The 23498-nt window shown below is 39.2% G+C and overlaps 1 protein-coding gene across 14 annotated transcripts in view; it reads right to left on the bottom strand.

Annotated features, from left to right (window-relative positions):
• PIKFYVE (phosphoinositide kinase, FYVE-type zinc finger containing) overlaps positions 1-23498 on the bottom strand; it is a 76159-nt gene that overhangs the window by 29356 nt on the left and 23305 nt on the right. For 9 of the 14 annotated variants that reach the window (XM_059702946.1, XM_059702952.1, XM_059702953.1 and 6 more), the window contains 11 exons: positions 22800-22947; positions 22104-22271; positions 14294-14353; positions 12406-12535; positions 11702-11882; positions 10201-10275; positions 8246-8353; positions 4654-4794; positions 3918-4044; positions 2457-3613; positions 595-695 (listed from right to left, as the gene is read on the bottom strand). In XM_059702946.1, coding sequence (XP_059558929.1) covers positions 595-695; positions 2457-3613; positions 3918-4044; positions 4654-4794; positions 8246-8353; positions 10201-10275; positions 11702-11882; positions 12406-12535; positions 14294-14353; positions 22104-22271; positions 22800-22947 — 2396 coding nt within the window. Of the gene's footprint in view, positions 1-594; positions 696-2456; positions 3614-3917; positions 4045-4653; positions 4795-8245; positions 8354-10200; positions 10276-11701; positions 11883-12405; positions 12536-14293; positions 14354-20440; positions 20717-20774; positions 22272-22799; positions 22948-23498 lie in introns of those variants that run through there. The other 5 variants (XM_059702954.1, XM_059702955.1, XM_059702948.1 and 2 more) reach the window with 4 other exon arrangements.

The raw sequence follows: 23498 nt of genomic DNA, 5'->3' as shown, positions 1-23498 counted from the left end.
TCAGTCCATGTCATAGTGAGCAGTTGAGCAGCCTTAACATATCATTAGCATATTACGGTTTGATTGGTTGAACGGCCAACCATCGATTGGACACTTAACATATTCGGCTTTTATTGTGTGTGTGTGTGTGTGTGTGTGTGTGTGTGTGTGTGTGTGTATAGATAGATAGATAGATAAGTATAGATATATATAAATGTAAAAGTTATAAAACATGTTTCTATCAATCTACTTAGAATTAAGTTTTGGAATAAAACTCAAGGCAAAGACTGTTTTTATAAAAATAATGCCTAAAGGACAACCTGCCTAAATTATATTATTGTCAAAATGCTTTTGTATCTATTTCCTCACTTTTATAACAAACTTCTCTTTCAGCCTCGCATTCTGTTCACTCTTAAGATATTCTCATTCACTTCTAGCCATGAATAAACAGAAATTTCATATTTAACTCACAAGTTTTAGAAGTTCTATCAACTCATATATGATCATCAGCATGCCATGTACCTAAAAACAGACCCCAGGACTGAATTTTTACTTAAAGTTACTGAATTCTCTTCTCAGGTAAAGTGCAATGGTGCAGGGGGACAGGAATCCTACCAAGGACTGACGCAGGCACTGGGGGCGTTGCTGGACTGGGCGGAGGAGCTACTGAAGAGCACGCACAGCCTCTGGTGGTTGACGGGGTTCAGGCAGTCCACCTGCAGGAGGAGAGGATGAGCGCCCACAAGTCATAACACACTCCAGGCCCAGTGCTCGCTTCTAAAGCCTAACACATCCCACTCAATTCTGAAAGCCTCCTATCTGTAGGGTTCTGCTGAAGATTTAAAAGAAACTAAATATAAAGAAGAGCCATCAGTTTTTGTGATAAAACAATCCAAAAAGTTCAAGTTAAAAATATAAATGGTTGTCTAAACAGTTTGTTTAATCTTAAATACTATTTATTTTTACAAAATAGCATTAAATTGTTTTGGAAATAATAGTTAATTAAATACGAAACAGTCGGAACTAATGGCTGGATATGACATCAATTTGAGACATTCAGATATCTAAATTCCAAGGTATTTACTTATTTGTACTTTACACCTGTTTTTGATCATTTCAAAAGTAATGCCCACTCTGTTGAATTCAGATAATACAGAGGTAGGTGGAAAAGTCCATGGAATACATAAAGCCTCTCCTCCTTTGAGGCCACCTGATCCCCACCAATGGGCAAACCTGACTGTATGGTTAAAGACCATGCATTCTTGCTACTAGCTCACACACATATACACACAGAAACCCCCACCTAAGTATACACTGGGGATTGTTTTTATAAAAATGGGATGATGCTACATCTATTAAAATACAACTTGCCTTTTAACACTTGAAAGCATACCATAGGTTCTATCTGGGCCATTAAATAAGATCCAATTCATTCTTCATCCTTATACAAAGCGCTTACTTATTAGTATAGGAATCAGTTATAAAAGTTATAGGAATCCTGAATCCAAGGTATATGCATGCTCATGTAAATTAACAGAGACCTCCCTATTTCTGTATATATTACATAAATGTAATATAAACAGAATCTATAATAAAAATGTAATATGCTAATTAGACCACACGTCCTTCCAGACGACCTTCTGGACAAAGCTGGGGCTGCAAGGGAAGTCTGGATCCTGGGTGCCTGCCGGCAGTCAGAGGGAAGCCCAGGTCCTGGGTGCCGGAGGGAAGCCGGTGCCGGCAGCCGGGGGAAGGAAGGCCTACTCTTGCACAAATTTCATGCATCAGGCCTCTAGTTTTATATAAAGTTTATTATAACTACTTTCTGTACCTCATTTACCATGGCTCTTACCACTTTCCTTCCAGCCAACCTCACAAATAAAACACAGTATAGCATTATTATCTGGCGCTTCCATGCATTTTATTAAACAACTGCATTTCCTCATCTAAAGATGGATTTGTTCATTAGTTTTACTGCCATCATTATCAATAATGTGCTCATGAATGAATCTTCCTTAATTTGCCCTCAATTTTTTTTAAATGTAAAGATAAAGGGTGCTGCCATAATTAAATAACAATGTAAGGTGTTTCATGTTTATAAATGAACAAATCTAATATTTTTTTAAAAACACATCCATTTCCTACAATAACCTCCCATCGCTCACTACCAACCCACACCATACCCAAGTCCTCCTGCCAAAATTTTTAAGCAGCTCCACGCTCCCCGTCCCTCACAGCTCTCCCTAGTTTATCATGAGCTCATCCCATTTTTATCAAAACATAGCTTCATTGCATTATACTCCTACTTCATACATTTTAAAGCAACATGTAAGTCAATAGACCTGACATCAAAAAAGGCGTAAAAGAAATAAGTAAATCTGCATGCAATTTGTCATACTTGCTTTTTTTTTCACCCTGCCATAACAGTTTCCAGCACATTCTAAATTTACACTAGCAGCCAAAGTGTGCTTGCTTACCTTTGATGACCACACTGCGTCACTTGGAATCAAGCCTTTCTCTTCATCACCCTCAGTTCTGCTTCCTGATTTGACACTTGGAGTACCTGATGCATCTTTTGAATAAGCAAAAGGGTCTGAACTTTTCTGAATCCTGCCTCCTCTGGCCCGATAGTCGGCCAGCATTCTGCCCAGACTCTGGCTGCCACCCAGATGCTCGGCGATCCTAGTGCTCACGAGCTCATGTGAGGGCAAGACCTGAATGGACTTGGCCTGAACGCTGCCGTTCATCCCCTGGAGGCCGGAGAGGTCCCTGAGCAGCTGCTTCTTCCGCCTGCTCTCCATTTCTTTGAGCTCTTTATTGAGAAGAGGAGACCAGTAAACCTGCTCGGCAAAATAATCTCGGGCAGAGCATCTCATCCCCTTCTCAGTGAGAAGGAAGGGCTCCCGGAATGTGATGACTGGGGAGATACAGAGGATCACATCTTTCAATTCCTGTTTAAAGGCCAAAGAATAGGTCTTTAGTTTATCTTCTGAAGAGGTGACTTCCTCTGTAACATAGACTCCGGTGTCATCCTGCAGCGGGTCTCTGAAGGCTTTCATCTGGCTTTTGGGATCCTCTAGCTCATCTGTTTGCTGCAAAGTCTCTGGCTGCTCAGTGCCTGGGGCAGCCTGCTGCTCGTCCACATGGAGCAGCAACAGGGATTCAGGTACGGATGGAAAGAGCGCACAGGGGACGCCTGCCGGGCAAGCTGCCGTGGCGTACTCCTGGTGCTTCATGGGGGCAACGTCCTGTGGGACGCTGTCGCTTTCCTGGTCACCCTTCTCAAACACAAGCCCGGGCTCTAGCAGACTGCTACCATCACAGGGCAGAAACTCTGATGGCAAGTCGGGCTCCCGGGGGAGGGGACTTCCGCTGAATGGCTCTTGTGCCGCCCCTTCATCCTCTTGTCCCTCAATCAGAGAATGAAAGGAAGCGTTTTGTGTCAACGTAGGAGGCATAGCAAATTCATCCATGAGGAAGGAGATTTCGAGTTGAGAATGGTAAGCTACACAGATCATAAATATTAGGATCTCCTTAACTCGAGCCAACTCATAATCAGAGCCTCCTCTAAGCTTGATTGTGCAGCCCAGGTGCTGTGCACAGCCTTCAAAAAACATCAGTGTTTTGGTTTGTTCTACAAATAAACAAACAAAAATTAAGAGTAGGTGGAAATCCAGAAGTTCAGACAGAATGAATTCACAACATCTACAAGGAATAAGGTCACAGTGGCCTATCCTCATTTAACCAATGCTAACAGGTATTTCCTACTAAGTGAACACTGTAGTACTGATGAGGTTACTAATATCCTCAGGTCCCCATCTCAGGTGAATCTGTGCTAAAGAACACTCACCAGCGGGCTAGGAGGGGTCAATGGGGGGAAAAGGGGGGACATACGTAATACTTTCAACAATAAAGATTAAAAAAAAAAGCTCACTCACCATTAGGCAACTGAAATATTTGCATATAAAATTTGTGACAGGTGCCCAGGTGAGGTTTTGTAAGCAGCTGGTCCATCGACATCACTAAATCACCTTGGGTCATCCGACTGATACGTTCTAAAACTTGCTAGAACACAGAAAAGCATTATATTACAAAATCAGAGGAAAACAATTCTTAGTAAATTTAATCTGGAAAAGTAATAGAAAAATTTTTAAATAAGCTTTACAATGAATTTCCTTAATTTTAATACTTATATGACCCTTTCTAATCCTAGATTAGTCTACACATAGTTGCTGAGGAATAACAATAAAATAAACCATACTTCTACTGAAAACATCAAAAGGCATGTAAGCATCATTCACTGGCACAGAATGCTGTTAGGGGCGGGGACTTCTGGAACTGGCCTCTTCTGAAGAGAGTAACTTGTCAAGGGAGACAACATTTTCTGCTTGTACAATTCCCCAATCTGAGGGACCAGCAAATACCACTTAACGAATGGCAACTGCACCTTGGTCCTGCAGACGCCTATGACGAGTGTTACATAATCAGTCACACTTTCTTCCAGTCCGAGAGCTCCAGTCTGAAATAATGAAATAGCTGCCGTGCCTCCTGTTCTACTTTCAATGCACATGGTCAGCAAAGAAACAAATAATCAGTGGTCCCTGCATCCCTACCACTCATGCAAATACAATCAAAAGCTATGACTTAAAGTAACAGAAAAATAAGAAAACTCACTGATTTTACATTAATGACCAAAGTAATGCCATGTTCCAATAACATGTCCTGGGCAATCCGAGATACCGTCTTCTCTACTAGAACCAGGGTGGGCCGAACATCAACAATTCGCTGAACATAATTCTTCAAGAATTCCCTTTCCTAAAGAACAAAAATCAGAAATATTACACCTGGTACAATTCAAGATCTACACATTAAAAAATCAGCATGGCTTGTCTATTAATATCAATCTTAGTTCAAGTTTTCCTCATCCATAAATAAGTCTATAAGCAAGTCCATTCAAACACAACCAAGAATATTATTCATCTTTCCAAACTGCTGATTATGCTTAATTCCATTCTTCAACTCACTAGTTCTACTTTGAAAGATTTTTAATTCTTAATAACCTGTACTATAAAAACCAAGAATTCAAGTAGCTAGTTCTCAGAGGTTAAAACAAAACAAAAAACACTAATCTCATGACCCCTAAAATAAAAGCAATTTTTAGTGTTTTTAATATAAAGATTCCCCCTTTTTGCATTCTGAAACTAACCAGAGCATCTATTTTTTTTTTAGTATCTGTATAAATAACTCTCTAACATACTCTCAGCTACTTCCTAATTTCAGTCTTTCAACAGATCATACTCTACCTAGAACAGTTACAGTTAAAAATTAAAACATAATTCTTAATACAATTTTCATGACAAAGGCTTATTTTCAAAGCAAATGAATATTATAAATACCAGAATTAAAACAATACAATTCATTAATTGTTTCTTAAAACTTCTGTGAGCATGTTTGTCACTTCTGCCCCATCTGCCCAAAGTGTTTGCTGAGCAAGATTGTGCTCATGGTTGGTCAGTGCCACCAACAATGGAAGAGACTAGTCACTACAATGAACCTGCCCGATTATATTTCTTCTCACCTCACTGTTTCACTGATAGAAATTATGTATTTCCTAATTCTCCCATTCTTAACAAAACAGTAATTTATTTGTGGAGCTCCAATAAAGTATAAGGTGACTTTATTCAAGTTTCTGCCCTCTGGTACAGGAATGGCAAATACATTTCCTCCCATTCCAACTCCAATCATCTATATAATAAACCCTAAGCGAACATTACGGTGGAATGACCAGAACCAGTCGCTATGATGTGCACTGACAACCAGGGGGCAGATGCTCAATGCAGGAGCTGTCCCCTGGTGGTCAGTGCACTCCCACAGGGGGAGTGCCACTCAGTCAGAAGCTGGGCTCACAGATGGTGAGCACAGCAGCGGTGGCAGGAGACTCTCCCACCACTGCAGCAGTGCTAAGGAGCAGCAAGCTCAGCATTAAGGAGCCTGCCACTAAGGAGCAGCGAGCCGAGCAGTAAGGAGCGAGGGATCCCAGATTATGAGAGGGATGTCCGACTGCCAGCTTAGGCCCAATCCTAAGCCGGCAGTCGGACATCTCCGGAGGGGTTCCAGACTGCGAGGAGAAAGAATATTAATACCTGGGTGCATTAGAGGGAAACCACAAAAAAAAAAAAAAAAAAGGCAGAGAACATCTTAAAAGCAGTCAGAAGAAAACTGGCAGGCGGACATCCCCAGAGGGGTCCTGGACTGCAAGAGGGCTCAGGCCGGGCTGAGGGACGCCCCTCGTCCAGTGCATGAATTTTGTGCACCAGGCCTCTAAGTCTATAATGATTGTATGTTAGACACCATGGTAACAACAACAAAAAAAAGGGGCCTGGGCCCGAGTCCACAATGAGAGAGTATCAGGAGGTAGGTCAGGAGCATGGAATAGAGCAGTGGCAAGAGAACTACAGGGTGGGCCTGGTGAAGACAATACAGGCTAATTTCCTCCCTGTCCTTGGTTTCTCATCCTCCTCCTTCTATCTACTTTTCAGCTTCTTTGCTTATTTGGTTATTCCACAACTGAGTAGGGGGGAAGGAAAACTCAAATCAGCTGATATTTTCTATCAAGTCCAACTAAAAACTGTTATAGGGCAGGAGTTAAAGCTATTATAAACTATGTCTTAAAGCACCTATGAACAGGATGCTTTAGGCTATACAAATCAAGCCAGGGTTCTTAAGTACATATTTGCTCAGAGCATGCTTCTCTAGCATGTAAAGACTTTAGTCTATTAACCTGACTGCAAGAATGGAGTTAAAATAAAGTAGATAAATTTAAGTAAAACTTTTTTTAAAATTATATTGTGGATTTCAATTACCTAGTTCATCAATTTCAAGATGCACAATTTTACACATTGTACCATCTCTGCAACCAGGACGTGTATTACGATCAATGCGGTTGTGATCGAATCCTAAAAGTCTTCTGCTGACACTTTTGGTGAAATCCAGAAAACCAGCATCAAAGTACCATGAATGATAATTGTGTTTCCCCTTATTCCTTATTCCAATTCTCCACTGAAAATCCAGAGTCAGAGCTAGAAGAGTGGTATATATCTGGTCAAAGCCTCTTATTTTTACTGACACATGGCTAAATTCCAAATAGGAAACAGCCCAGTAACAGAGTTCATTAAGCAACAGAGCAGAGTTTCATAGTTTCATAAACCCTGGTGCCTTTCACCACAAGGCAGTTCCTTCTGGTGGCGTCTATGGATTCAGTTCAAAAGTGACTGTTCCTTCCACTCTCTGAAAAATGTGCCTATCACCTATGAATTTTCAAGTAATGTTCTTCCTAATTGTTTCTGGAACCAAATGTAAATGTTTCTGCTATAATAAGATATACACATTCCTGAAAGTCTCCCATTTTGAACAATCACAAATTAAAACTAATACCATTGATGGGATAAAAAGGGTTGGAGCAGAAAAAATTTAGAACCTATGCAACTTCATATGCAGAGCACTAACAAACATAATAATTGGTACCTTGAGAGAGAACTTGGACAGCCTAGGCAGGCTGCTCAGCATAGCTGGAGGCTGCCTCAAGGGAAATTCAAAAAGTATAAAAGCAACCTCAGCGTCACAGCCGGCAGTGGAGCTCTGAGCAGCAGAGCAGTGACAGCCACCCAGGGCTGGGGGTGGCCCTTTGAGCAGCAGCTCACTTTTAATTTCCTAACGCAAAGGCAAAAGGGTTTTGCCTGTGCAGCCACAGAGCTGAGGGTTATAATCCAGCTACAGCGTCCTGGGCCCCCTTACTTATGAAAAACCACATGGAAACCAACACAACTTCCATCTGACATTATGCCCATTTACTAATTGCACATAAAACTAACTGATGTTCTAAGAACAGGTGTATGAATAGAAAGGCTGTATTAAAACCAGGTAGTACCATTGGAAACCTGGTAAGATAGGGAAATCCTTCAAGTAAATCAATGACCCAAGTGAGAAGGAAAACCATGAACTGGATTTTCACTCTTTTCCCCCCTATATTCCCTGAAAGTCATGTGTTTCCTTTAACGCTTTGAACTCTTTAAGGAGACAGGTTTTGGTAACCCTCTAAAGTGTAATACAAGAAAATGTCTTTTCTAATAAATGTTTAAAATAAAACAAGAGCAATCAAGTTTCTTTGCCTGTCAAATTTCATCAGCTGGAATGAGTTGTAAGAGTTTGCAAGTGTCACAGTGCACAAGTATCCTTCTAGGTTCTTGTTTCAGTTAGATGTTCTTACCTGCAGCACAATAGGGTCAATGCAGGTAAACTTAGTTTCTTCTCTGTAGAGATACTCAATGGAACACTTCAATAGAAGAATTTTGGGATTTTTAATACAAGAATTCATCTACAAAAAAACCCAAAAACACACCAGTCTGTTAAAGCTTTAAAGTTTGTACTTTATAGACTTTCTTTAATCATAACTTTAAATTCATTCTGTTCTTAATTCCTCTTATATCTGTATTAAAATACTCTCATTTAGTTCTTCTGTGGTACTCATATTTTTTCAAAGCAAGTAAGTTAGCTCAAAGATACATACAAAATTAGGCTCTGTTTCACTAGTGCTATTTTAATCTAGTCCACTGTAATCTTAACTATTATCTTATTTCTAACACTGCAATAAGAGGTACCAAGTCTGGGGCTTAGAGGAGGGAGAAATGAGTTAAAATGACTCCTGAATATATTTCTAAAAGAATAAATTTCAAAGCATCATATATTGGCAAGCCAACTGAGTAACAAGAAGTTTAAAAAAACACCTTAAAGCATCCCCAGAAGCAGAGAGTCAACCAATATACCCTAACCATGCAACTGAAGACGGGCAGAAGGCCTGAATGCTCCAATGGAGTGGAGTTTCAGGCTGACCAAGCGTATAGGCTCCCAACTGACAAACGGTCCTGAAAGCAGTGACTCGCCAGCGAGGGAACTAGTCAGGGCTCTTTCAGAAACTACCGAGGAAAGACTAGCTAAATATGGGCAGTGGGGCAAGACAGTCATTCAGGCATGCTTCTACCACACCCTCATACAATTTTCAGTTCTGGGGAAGAACACAACTTATCTCTTATCTCTTAACTTATCTCTTTGTTCAACAGAGATCATTTAATTTGGTTTAAAGGACTACTTTCATGGGTAATGTACTATTTTAGAAAGACTATGTAGAAATACTGACTTTGGATCACTGCTATGAAATGTCAAATCCAGGCATACTTTTATTTATCTACTGTGACTAACAATTTTCAGGAGGGTTAATGCCTTACAAAAAATAAAGTATTAGTCTCTGCTTAGAAAAGTGAGGACAGGGCTATAGCTCATCTAGACCCTCAAGCTAGTTATCTGCCTGAGTTCTCACTGTAACCAAATCAGTATTCCCAGAGGTGGGGTGAGGATATAAAGATTTTCAGAAAGTTTCCTTAGTGATTCTGAAGCACAGCAAGGTTTGAGGACTCTACTGTTGATCACTGGATTCTCAAAATGTAAGGCTCAACCAATGACATGGGAACCCCCCCACCAATTCCTACTTTAACAGCAGCCCGCCCTTCCCCTAGTTCCCACACTCCCACTCCCCTAAACATACTGAGTGAGAATCTTTAGGAGAGGGGCTTAGGAATCTACATTTTTAACAAGGTCCACCCATGATCCTGATGAACACTACACTTTGAGAATCAGTGACCTTCAGAATAAAGTGTAAGCCACTTCATGGGCTACAAAGCCCTTGGCCTGCTTCCTCCAGCCCCTCCCGTTCCCATCTAGCACCCAGGGATCTCTGCATTTCCTTAATACACCAAGTTATTTCACCCCACTCCTCAGATAGTGGCCTCGGGCCTGAAGGTGAGATAGGTGAGAAAGATAACAAAATACCAGTGACAGCTCTGCAGCTCAGCCCTAGTCCTCTGGAGACTCCAGTCCAATAGAGACTGAGGCAGGGTCAGGGGAGAAATGACACCAGGATCTTATCATTGTGCTGGTCTAGAAGCCTAAACCTCCCTCCTCTTTCTTCTGATGAACTCCATTTCCAAATCCCAATCATCATCATTTCTGGAGGACCTGCCCTGAAACTCCAAAATTTTGCCCTCTGGCAGACACTGCCAAGTTGCTCCTCAATGCCCATTCTCCTTTTCGTCCATGATGAGATACTGCAACTTATTAGCTTGGCACAAGTCATAGCAGGCTGAACTCCACGGTTGAAAAGAATATTACCTTTTTATGTGCAATATTCTTGGTACAAACAAATCCATTAACAACCACAGAATCAAACTTCTTTCCACCTGGGATCTGATGAAACAAGAAAACAATAAAATTCAATTATACATCCTTAGACTCCAGTCAGATAGATGCTGTTTTTTATTTCCATTTTTTATTTTATCTTATTACATAATAAAATCACAGAAAGTTTCAGGATATAGTTCTTCCTTTCAACCAAAAATTAATGGTATCTAATACAACTGTCTATTTTCACACCTCCCACTCTCCAAAGAACTATCTGGTACTTTAAAATACCCACTTGAGTGAACAAATTGGTGCAACCCGGCAATTAAAACCACTATTAAGTTAAATACCACTGGTAATAAATACATAAAGAACTCCATTACAATCTAAATAAAGCAATTACCCACTCTTTTCCTCAGAACAGTGACAGTAACCTGAGAACAAGCCTTCTCATAGATGACACACCACAGAAGAGGAAACAAGAAAGGAAGAAACTATATCTGTTTGGTTCCCAACTCATCCCACACCCAACTCACCAGCCCATTCACCTCTCACTTCCTGAGTGGCTTCCATGCCCTGAAAGTGCATTGCTAACAAATACGCAGACAGAAAAACCTCCCCTCCTTGTCTAGCACCCTCATGGTAATGACCCTTTAATTAATGAATTAACTTATTTATTTTATTTAGGTTTGGTGAGTGCATTTTATTATCTGTTTGCTAGCAACTAGATACCAAAAATCAAAAGCTTCTGTAAACACAGGAGGATTAAAGTAGGGAATGCTCACCAACTACTCATGATGCTTTTCAGGGGGATTCAGATGGACTGTTTTGTTTTGTATTACTCATTCTGCTTTGTTGTAAAATATTCCTAGAGCATATCTGTTCTCTCAAAGGTACTTGGTGGCATTTGAGTGTTTAAGAAAGAAGCCTTGGGACATACAGACTCTCAAAAACTACAAAAATGTTACCCAGAGAAGGGCCAGCTTTGGAAGATGTTCTTGCTTACAACCCACTTTGATCACCTTCTCAGAAGATCTCCATTTCAGCTTAGCTGATAAATCTTGGAAGCGCATATGTAACTTGTCACAGCTGTGTGTGAAATATTATGTAATTAAACCTTACAGTACATCAGTCCAACTGCATAATAAAAAGTCATCTGGCTAATTTGGTTTCCAAATGTGCTTTATAACCAACTCAGAAAAAATATTCTATGTGATTCATGCCACAAATTGTTACGGAGGCATGTACTAGCATACTTATGGTATTATACTGCATGCCGAGTGATGCAATAAAGTCAAACATGGATGTGACTTCCCTTCTGTAGGCAAGATGGAGGTCTATGCATTATTCTTTAATCAGAACACAACCAGCTCCCTGAAGTCATCAAGTGGACTTCTCCGTCAATGACCCCTTCAGATCACCATGAAGAGACAAACCATCATCAGGCCATCTCATCAGTCCCTAGCATCAGAGAAGCATTAGCAGAGCTCACTTTTTTGATGTGGACAAACTGACGGATATCCATGTCATCATCACGGTTCTTCACATCAGGTCTGACTGTCTGAACAACCTGGCAGACCAGCGATACAATGATGTCCCTCCAAGATGGTGACAATGACTCACTATGGAGCAGCTGTTGGAGTAGTGCCATCATGTGGTTATGATTAGCTGAACTACAAAAATGTTACAAAAAAGAAGTTTGCATGGTTAATCCTGCCGGAGGCAATAATTCTGAAGATGCAATAGGCAGTCTACAGAGAAATTCTATAATAATAAAAGCGTAATATGCTAATTAGACTGAGCGAAGCTGGGGCTGCGCGGGAAGCTGGTGCAGGCAGCCGAAGTTAGGAAGGCCTACTCTTACACGAATTTCATGGATCGGGCCTCTAGTAAGCATATAAAGGAAGGCTCACAAATAAGGTCTTCCTGGTCAATTTTATTCTTTCATTATATCTGCACCTTAATGATCTACACATAAATAAAATTGTGAATATCTTCAATTAAGATAACCTCTTTAATCTGATAAAAAATTTAACACATAGATTACAGAAGGGACAGATAAGCACAGTTTAGGATTCTTGTTTTATAAAAATATTTCGGTTTTGTTTTTATAAAGAAAAAGAACTACACATATGCCTATCAAGTCACTGAAGATTATCAAAGTGGAAAATTAAAATAAAAAAGCTCACTGCTTACAGCAACCTCTCCATGGCTTGTTTCTCTCCATTCTCCTCCCTCAGTAGCTCCAGGTTGTTATGGTGCCAGCCCAAAGGCGTGAAAGGCAGCTCTTTGGATTTTTCCTCCACTCGGCGATTAAATAAGGACTCTAAGTAAAGTAAGTAAAGTGTACAGTAAGAAATTATACTTATTATCATGTTTTATATCATCAACCTGTGATTTAGAGGCTGCCATAATTTTCTTATTTTTTCTAAATCTTTTTCTAGCCCTCCTCCACCCACTGCCCCAGGCCTTCACCACCCTATTGTCTGTGACCATGGGTTATGCATATATGCATACAAGTTCTCTAGCTGATCTCTTCCCATCCATCTACCCTTTCTTGCCTTCCCTCTGAGATTCTACACATAATTTATTTTTAAAATATTTTTAAGTTAGGCAATTCAAACTGTTGGTGTAAAAAGGCAGACATATACAAATACATAAGTAAAATAATTAAGTCTGTTAGATCATCAATATTTGCAACAGCTAAAATCAGAAAAAGAACTATGAAAAGGAAATTTACATAAGCAAGTAGGACTCTCAAGCCAATAATTATAAATACAGCTTCTGAAAAGCAGATGAGACTTTTATAGTACTTTTGTTTTGGGACATTAAAAAGGGAGGGGGTGTTCTTCCCTAGAAAATGACAAACTGAAAGCTACCATAAGCAGGAATCTGAACGGTGACAGAACAGCATGTGAGTGTGGGGCTGACCCAGCACGGGACAAGGCAGGAAGTCTACTTGGGCCATCCCAGGGAGTGCTTCTTTTTCAATGTGGGGACGAAGGCTTTCTCGTTAGCAAAACCTTTACAAGTCAGACCCCAAAATTAGCTATAAAGACATATTAGAACAGAATAACTAACAATTTGTTTAAAATGCTGTACAATCCTTACATTTTTAAAAAGAATAGAAATGGATCCAGATGAAAAAAATAATAGATAATATAAAATGTTTTACAAAAAATATCCTAAGTAAATGTTGAAATGTGATTAAATAAATAAGAAGAGGTGGGAAATGCTTACAAAAATTCTCTAATCCTTTCCCTCTCAAAGCAAACCAAACAAACAAAAAAACTTCTAACCAAACAGTCCACAGGCTACACAGTAAAGCATGCATCCCTCACATGTAAGGTACAAGAACTGCACGTTTCAGTTATGTAAACGGCAGGTCAATAAACTTCTAGTTGAACCAGACGCTTGGAGGTGAATTTTAGAAACACTTCTAAGTTATAAGATCAGCTGCAAGGGGCCTCCCTTGTATCAGCTTGTCCTAGTTTTTCTTAGATTTGAAACCTTCCCATTACCTGAGGCCTAAACTGTGAAATGTTACAGAAAATTAAGTAAGGATGTCTTTACTCCACAGTAAGCTAAGGAGGAAAGGAGTAGGAAAAGGCTTGCATTCTTCTATACTTTCTCCCAAAAACTGATCAGCAGAGTTAGTTCTTATTCCCCTCTTCTGCCTACTTCCTTTCCCAGCTTCACAGGGCAAGCAGCATCCTCAACTGGATGAGGTCTGCCTGTGGGCTTTTTGACGAGTTTGACAATACATAGATCAAAACTTAATATTATGTTCATGCTATAAGAGAGCATTAATTACTTATGCCTATAAAAGAATACAATCCTAATTCTATTTAAAAGCCTTTTAAGGAGTTACTTTTCAGATCAAAGACCTTCTCTCAAACCAAGTCCAAAAATATATTTTTGAGTCTCAACATTCTCAGTTACTACACATACTAAAAACTGTTCCAATGACACTAAAATAACCATATTTTCAGTACCTACTTTAAGCCAATCAATGTGCTAGACCTAAGTATAACCTCGTGAACAAAACAGACAACACTGCAAGTGCAGCTTTGGATAAAATTACCTTTGATGAAGGCGTCACTTATTGAGAGCTGTTGTCCTCCACCGTCAGAAATCAGACACTCTGCATACCAGGAGAGAGGAGAGAGGAGGAAGGAAAGGAGGGACTTAGGACGTGCCAGCACAATTACATAGAGAACACACCCACACGAAGCATGACTCATACTTAAACCCATCACCGCCCGGCCAATTCAAGAAAGCTTTAGGCTACAATGTGTCTTTTACCTTGTTTCACCCACTTCATACTAAACGTTAATAGACTTGAATTAACACTCACCAGAGCCCTGAAACAGTAATGTTAGATATAATCTGTAACAGGTTTTTTCCCCTTATCAAAACTGGACCCATTTATGGAAATTAAAATCTTCAGTAATTTGCACGACAAGCCTAAAAGTTACATAATTTTTCTCATGTAGAATCGCATTATTTAACAATTAATGTCTACTATACACACAGTAGTTCACAGATAGAGAAGTTACTTGATAAGATAATACACGGTATTTTTGTATTTCACAATATAAGCTATTAAAATAAATTAATACAAAAGTAATATTGGCAGGAAATAAAGATATAACTCTTGAGGATTTTTTTTAGTTTTTTAATTAGAAGTTTAGTTTTACAAAAATGCTAATCACACACTATCAAATGGTTGTTTGCAATAACTGCTGAACACACTATGAATGTGCTTTTAGAATTTTTAGAATATTAAATCCTTTTCTTAGAAGTGAAACTTAGTGTTTACTTCCCCATGAACTTTTCTCTAGGTCTGTGGCCAAGCGTAGTTCAAGTGGGGTTCTTCCTACCATGCAAATTAAACCACAATGCATTTTAAGTCATTTAAAGACAGCGATTTTCAACCTTTTTCAACTCATGGCACACAAACTAATTACTAAAATTCTGCAGCACACCAGAAAATATATGATATTTTTTGCTGCTCTGACCAAAAAAGGGTATAATTTTGATTCATTCACACCAAATGGCTATTGTGCTGGCTGTTGTCATTGTTTTATTTGATAATCTAAGGGAAAGGAGGTCAGTGCCCTGATGAAGCAGTCAGGTATTGCATGTTTTAAAAATTCTTGCAGCACACCAGTTAAATATCGATGCTTTAAGGTATAGGTTGTCCAAAAAATTACTTCCAAGTAGATTTCATTTATAAACAAATGGACTTCAAAAGTCAATGTTTATAAGCCAATATGCTCATCCTTCAAACAAAAAAGCAGAGAAAACATTTTAAATTCTATTTAAAAGCCTTTTAAGGAATTATTTTATTTAGAAAATTCAAGTGTGCTATACCAAGTACAATAAAATGAAGTACGTAGACAAGTAAAAACGGATGTTACACTTTATTCCTACACCTCACTCACAGAAATGAATAATGCCAACCACTGTTCATTCAAGTAACGTACTGATTGGCTTTAAAAGCTTTACTCTTCATACTAAAGCTTATATATATATATGAAAATTCCAGAAGTGATTAAATTTCCCCATTTTATTATGAAAAATTTCAAACGTTCAGAAAATCCTGTATTCCCTCCACCTGGATTCAGTGATTGTTAACTTGCCAAAATCTGATTTCTCTCTACGTATTATGTATAGTCTCCCCACCACTACCACCATTTGAATATTTCACATCATACATTTAACCACTAATATTCCAGCATGCATCTCTTAAAAAATAAGGGCACTCATTCTTCTCTATAACCACAATACCGTTTACACATTTAAGATTATTTTCAATGTCTTGAAGCTATAGGCCAGTGGTTCTCAACCTTCCTAATGCCGCGACCCTTTAATATAGTTCCTCATGTTGTGGTGACCCCCAACCATATTTTTGTTGCTACTTCATAACTGTAATTTTGCTACTGTTATGAATCGTAATGTAAATATCTGATATGCAGGATGTATGTTCATTGTTACAAATTGAACATAATTAAAGCATAGTGATTAATCACAAAAACAATATGTAATTATATATGTGTTTTCCGATGGTCTTAGGCGACCCCTGTGAAAGGGTCGTTCGACCCCCAAAGGGGTCGCGACCCACAGGTTGAGAACTGCTGCTCTAGGCAGTTAGACATAAGCAGAGCAAGGTCAATGGGCCAGGTACAGGTCACTAGGGTGGATGAACTAACTGTCAGTTGTAGGTGGGACCTTGCCCCAGGGTAACTTTTCCTCCCCTATCGTATCAGTTTGGACCCCCTGACCTTTCCTCCCTGGAGATAACATCTAGGCCTCAGTTGTATTTCAGGCCCAGATAAGCAACAAAACCAGCCACAGCTGGTATCAGGGCCAGCTGCATTGAATACTGACCTCTGCCCGGGTGCCAGCAAATCCATCAATGATGACCACAACCCTGAATGGACACACCTGGAAGGCTACTGAATATTCTATTAAGATCTTTCCCTGCCCGCACCCACCCAAAAAAAAATCTCCACCCTCAAAACTCTTAGGAGAGCCGAGGGCTCTCCCTCCCAGGAGCACTCCCATGCCTTTCCCTGCCCCTTTCCCCTCCCTACTCCTCCCCCACCCCCAACAAGCATTTCCATCAGCTCCCTCACTCCCAAGCTCCAAGGGCCCTTCCTTTACCTTCATAACTTATTCCCAAGCCCATCTCTTCTAGGAATTACTTCTTCTACCTCTGTAATTTACCAACTACATGTTCTCTTACAGTTTGGGTCATGCTCTGAATTCTTTCCTAGCGAGAACCCAAGGACCAAGGTTGCTGAACCCAGGTTTGGTCTGACCCCAGTGGTCAGACACCAGGTGCTACAACATTAATATCATTGAATTAGTCCATATTCCCATTTTTCTAACTGTCCCTAAAATGCTGTAATAATTCCCCCCCCTCAAACCTGAATCCAATAAGGCTCATATATTGCATTGTCATTGTCTTTTCATCTAAAGCAGACCCCCTGCCTTTTTTCTTTTTCATGATACTAAATTTTGAAAGTACCCAGGCCAAATATCCTATGGAAGGTCCCACATTCTGGATGTGACCAACGCCTCCTCAGGGTGCCCCGTTTTCCTGGGAAGTCAGATCTATGGGAACCATGCTTTTTTACTCTCTGCTCCGGGTTCGACTCACTAACTTTCCAAGAACGCTTCAGAACCTGCTTGCCAAACAAAATAAAATACATTTTAACTACAGAACTCCCCAAGACCAACAGTGAAAAATTAACTAAGCCAGATCACACTGTTTCAAATTTTACAAGTTTCTGAAAATGAGGGGCTTGCTTATATAAGATTAAAAACAGACTTTCAAAGTGCAGCTATTTCAACCAATTTTATAAATCCAAAAGTTCCTCAGCCTTAGAAGATAAGGTTTAATCCTGAAGAAAAGATTTAATAAGTATTACCTTTAACTTCAATGAAATTAAAACCACCCATCCATTTGCATTTTAACAGGAATGAAAAACAGCCAGAAGACCATCACTACTAGGTCACGCTGATGAGCTTAACTTTCGGTAATCAGTTTATCTTAACTACAACACAGAAAAATGCCCATTACTGAATTTCAACTTCACAAGAAAAATAGTAAAGGAATAATTCCTGTTAGTATGCTAAAATCTAATGAGAGAACTGTGAAAGCCAGGAACATTTATTACGGGATTTATAAAGTCCTTACATTATGGACTCTCAAGATTGCAAATGACCCAAGAGATCAATCTAATAATTACCTTCTTTCTGATGCTGGGACCTCCTTTATTCTATTCTTACTGAGTAGGCTAAAGGATTCCTTACACCCCCTATACCTTACACCCCCTATAATTCTTTTAAAATTCTAGATCTCGATTTTTCATTTCACCAAGTCAGAATTAAAAGCAAACTTGGAAGTCACCTAAGCTCTCGCCCAATGCAGCCATGGATTCTCAATAACCCTGAAAGGGGACATTCAGACACCACCTAGACCTCCCGGGCAGAGCAGCAAAGGCTCCCTCCTCCTAACTACTACATTTAGTGGCCCCCCAGCCACATACAAAATAAACATGTCTTTCAGCTACTCTTCGGGTACTTCAGGCAACATTGAGTGAACTATTAATAGCTCCCTCCAGAGTATTAAATAGTAAACTTTTTAAGCCATTTTAATGATTTTTAACTCTGAAAAACAAATACTGACCAAAAAAGCTGCTGAACACTGAATAGGGATAGAAAAGCCCTACAGCATAACCTAGAAGCATCCCCTTTCTGTTGACATCAGATTATTAATTACTCTTTCAATATTTGGTACAAACATTAAACAAACTACAAACCCATGTGTTATATTAACAGTTCTGACATCTGCCAAGCACACTGAGTTCTTTATGTGTTTTTTATATAAAGAGGCTCACCGAGACCCTAGATCCTGATTTTGAGAGAGAGAGGAAGGGGGGAGAAGAGCGAGAGCAATATTGATGTGAGAGAAAAACATCAATCAATTGTCTCTTTCATGCACCCCAACAATGAATCAAATCCAAAACCTGGTGATGTGTCCTGACCCAGAATCAAACCCACAATCTTTTTGTTGTACAGGATGATGCTCCAATCAACTGAGCCACCCAGCCAGGACTAGAATGAATGACTTATTTTAGTTAACCAATGCTGGTACTCAGTCACTACTAATCCCTTTTCTAAATACAGTGGAATCTCAGTTCTCAAACTTAATTCATTAGGAAGGGTATTCGAGAAGCAATTTGTTAGAAAACCAAATCATTTTTCCCCATTAGAAATAATGTAAACTGAATAAACCATTTCAGATCCCCAAATGATTGTTTTAACCTCTCTTGTATACAGCACATGTCTAATGCACTGTTTAATCTACAAACAAACACTTCTTTTCTTAAATTTATCAAACCACCCCCACTCGCCTTAAAGGACTCACTTTCAGCACTCTTTCCCGGGGTGTCTGGCAGGTCAGCAGGCAGCATCTTTGCTTGTTCATATATCTCTGCCTCCGAAATGCTGTCACTGGCTAACTGCTTTCATTTATCCAAATCAACAACAGTTTTTCTACCTTTTCAATTGTCTGTAATCATTGCTTCTTTCACTCCCTGAGCAATATTAGCACTCTTGATGGTCTCTGTTTTAAAATTGTGCTAATCACTGATTTCACCAGCAACAAAGCATTCTCTCCTTTATTGCCTGAGAGACACTTTCTGTCATGCTGAGGTACCAGCATGAAAGGGTTGTCAGGTAGAAAACCGAAGTTTGGTTAACCAACCAAGACATTTCTTCTGTGAGCAACTTGGTCGAGAATGGAATTGTTGGAGATGGGAGATGTTTGAAAAATGAGGTGAATGTACTACAGTACATTCTGTTCATTAAATCTTTCTACACATTGGTCAATTTCCCATGTCACATCAAAAAACCCATCTTTTAAAAATTTTTAATTCATCTACCAATACACTCATCTAAACTCCCCCCAATTATCCACAATTCTTCAAAAATAAACTATGGCCCCATGATCACAGGTCCAAATTCTTTCAATAATCTGGTACACAGTGCACCTGAACCTGGCAACAGACTTATTTAAAATAACCAGGCATTCTCTATTTCTTCATAATCTTGAACTTCACTTTCTTCTTAACCATGTGTGGTCTTTGCAAGATTATCTTGATGAGGAGGGACAGAGCCTCAATTAATATTAATTATATCAACTTCTCTAAATAACCGGCCTAATTTTTTTAAAACACAATTTTTAAAACCTTTTATAAGATATCCTTGACATTTACTCCCTCCTTCAGTAAATCTGGACTTTTGCCAGCCTGCATTTTTTAAAGCGCTAACTCTCCTTTCAGATTCATCCTTCTATGAAGGCCGCCTCTTACAACTTTTGTAGACAATCTTTTTAAAAGGTTGAGATCAGTCGTACCTGGTTTGATTCAGTGGATAGAGCATCCGCCTGCAGACTGAAGGGTCCTGGGTTCGATTCTGGTCAAGGGCACATGACCAGGTTGCGGGCTCAATCCCCAGTGTGGGGACTGCAGGAGGCAGCCAATCAATGACTCTCTCTCATCACTGATGTTTCTCTCTCTCTCTCCCTCTTCCTTCCTCTCTGAAATCATTAAAAATATATTTAAAAATTAAATAAAAGGTTGAAATCAGAGAGGTTCCAAAAGAGTTGTGATGGCTTTTAACTGCAGGTGATTCCTTTAATTTTCCTTAGAGGTTTGACTATAAAAATGTCATTGTTAGGGCCTCCTGCTCCAGTCCTCTCCCAACACCATGAAGTTAAGCTTCCTAAAGTGAATGTCTGACTGCTCAGCATCCACCTTTTGCAATGATGACTTCCATGATGACAGGTCACCTTCTTCATGATTTTCAAAACCTTAACTTTCCAAGAGGTGAAATCATCCGCAAAATGGGTTTCGCACTCTACTTTCAGCAAGCTGAAATTGCCAACAGACACGTCCAGAGAACGGACATTGGCAGTCATGATAGATCCCACCTCTGCCCCACATCTGTAATTTGTATCACAAAGGCATTATCCAATATCCTCCATGGACCACTGCCCCACATCTGTAATTTGTATCACAAAGGCATTATCCAATATCCTCCATGGACCACAGTCCACAGTTAGTTCTCACATAATGTCATGTCTGCTTCACTGCCCTATTATACTCACCCAAATGTTCACCATTTCTCCAATTTCCGTTTTGAGGACGCCCATAAAGATGAGTATCTTACTCATCGTCAGTGCCGCTCAAGTCCCCTCTTTGTCCACACCCTCTCTAAATGTCTATTGTCAAATTTCTATTGTTAAATAAGATATATCTTGTTAATAATGGATAATACTGACAATTATAAGAAATTTGTTGTAGAAAAGTGAATGTTTCCAATTATTTTAGCATAGCTGTTAAAGTGTAAAAGCTTCGCTTTCCTGATCAAAATAGGAAGTAGTAAAGAATTAGGCAGGCACTTCTCATCTGAGGAGACAATTCCATTTCAGAGAGCTAACTATTAAAAATTCACACTCCAGGAAAAATCATGGAATATGTTGCTTCATCTTTATAATGATTTTTCAGTTACTATAACATAATGAAATCCCACATTTATTTACTAATGTATTTACTTTTATATAATGCCACCTTAGGACTAAATCTTAAATTGGTTTTTAAATACATCCAAAAGTGTAAACCTCTTCACCCATTTTTTCAAAGCATTTCATTTCTTATGAATTGCTGTTAGATTTTAGAAATAATTTACCTTATTTTCCTTTTTACACAAAATTTCTTTTAATATGGTCAATATTATTTTTGAGTTAGTAGACTAAAGTCTCAAATAAGATAACTAAAAATGAAGAATGAATTCGTTTTGCCGAGAAGAAAACTTTTTAATAAATATAGTATATACATAAAAAGCATTTTAAATTATAGTAGAAAGATGTTTTGGAATATGTGAATGACTTTCCCACAATCTAGTTCAAGCATCTGAAAAGGTTTAGGGAAATAAGTTATTGGGTAATAGCATAAGCGAATAGGCTTTAAAATGTTAAATGAAGAAAGAGAAATGAATAGAGCAGAACATCCATGTTATAAATGCGAAGTAATACCACCTTGGAAGTTGCACATTAAGGGAAGAGCAGTCAGATGTAGTTCCTTCCAACTGGGGGAGAAAGGGAGGGGAGTGGTACTGAGGGAGAAGACAAGACATCAAAGGAACCAACCAAAAAAGATGTGGGGAGGAGGTGGGGAAAATCAGAGAGGGTGGAAAAAACCCATACCAAATCCCCTCAGCCATCTGGGACAGAGGAAGCCAGAGGGACCAGCTGGCACGAGATCCTAGGCCCAGCTCTCCAGCCTGCGTTTGGATTCCAGATGGTGACTACCTCCTACCTTTTTGGTCAGCAGGGTGAGGGGGCACATGTGGGTACTTGGAGGGCTTCTTGATATGGAAGTTCACGTTGTCCAGCTCCACGTTCAGGCTGATAGAAGCGGCTGAGTCACTGTCCACTGTGGACTGGAAACTGCTGACTGAGGTGCGCTTGCTAGGACTGGCAGAATCTTTTAGTGTTGGGGAGGGGAAAGAAATATAGGGAGAGGAGGGGAGCAAAAAATGGGTTTCATCACAGGGTATTGGAGGAAAGGAGAAAGATGTTTTTTTAATATACAAGCCCAATGTGCAATACCAAAATGGATACAGTATTTTCATGTACTTCTGTGTAGACTTAATACAATTTGATCAAGTTAAATGTGAAATGAATTTTTAAAAGAAGTATATTGGAGGTTCTGCAGAAAGTCTGATATCATAGTGAAGAGGTGAGAAAGTTGTCTGCTGTGATATTAGCTCAGAGTTATTTTTAAGCTGCTGCAAACTAGAGACTATGGCAAAATCTACGCACGCCAGTAGCCTAACAAGTAGGTTTCTTTAGAAAATACTGTATCTAGGACAAAGACTGCTATCAAATGTTTACATTTAGTTGGAGCCATAAATCTTACAGTAGTATCGTTTCAAGTAAACAAAACATTCATTTTATCATACATACACCGTAATGAGTCATAAAAACTAAAATATTAGAAAGTCAAACTCACTAGTTAAATTATCGTCACCTTCTTCAGCTATCTGTTCTGTGTCGCTGTCATCAAACTTTATGTCCTTAAACCAGGATGGCTCAGAGTGTCCTTCTACTGAGTTCACTGAGTCACTGTCCGGAGAAGGGGTCTCGGAAAATTCCGTGCTCTGCAAGGATCAACACAGGATCTGAGCAATGCACCTTTAATAGCAACACGGAGGCTGTCACACTGCAAATGAATCCCAGCCCAATATTTCTACTACACTAAGCACTAAATAAATTTATATAAAAATAAGCAAATTAAAAGCAACTAAGTTATAAACCAACATCATGCTGACAATTCCACTCTTACATTTTTTAATTTATGCATTCATTGGTTGATTCTCCTATGTGCCCTGACCGGCAATCGAACCCGCAACCTTGGCATATAAAGACGATGCTCTAACCAACTGACCTACCCAGCCAGGGTGAAAATATCTTTTTTAAAATTTCTATTCTTAAAGAATTCTCATTTTCCTAAGTAAAAAAATATATATATATTCATCCTTTTATCACTGCTGTACAATTTAATACTGCTAATGCATCAATACCTACTGCAATGGTTACATTACATTTTTCAATCACTTTATTATATACACTCCCTCTTAGCCCTAAAAACACAGGCAGAGTAAAACTGAAAACCACTGAAGATAAATGACAAGCAACGATAACATCATAA

The sequence above is a fragment of the Myotis daubentonii genome, chromosome 7 (assembly GCF_963259705.1).
Source record: "Myotis daubentonii chromosome 7, mMyoDau2.1, whole genome shotgun sequence".
NCBI classification, from domain to species: domain Eukaryota; kingdom Metazoa; phylum Chordata; class Mammalia; order Chiroptera; family Vespertilionidae; genus Myotis; species Myotis daubentonii.
This window is presented reverse-complemented; position numbering and strand designations above follow the sequence as displayed.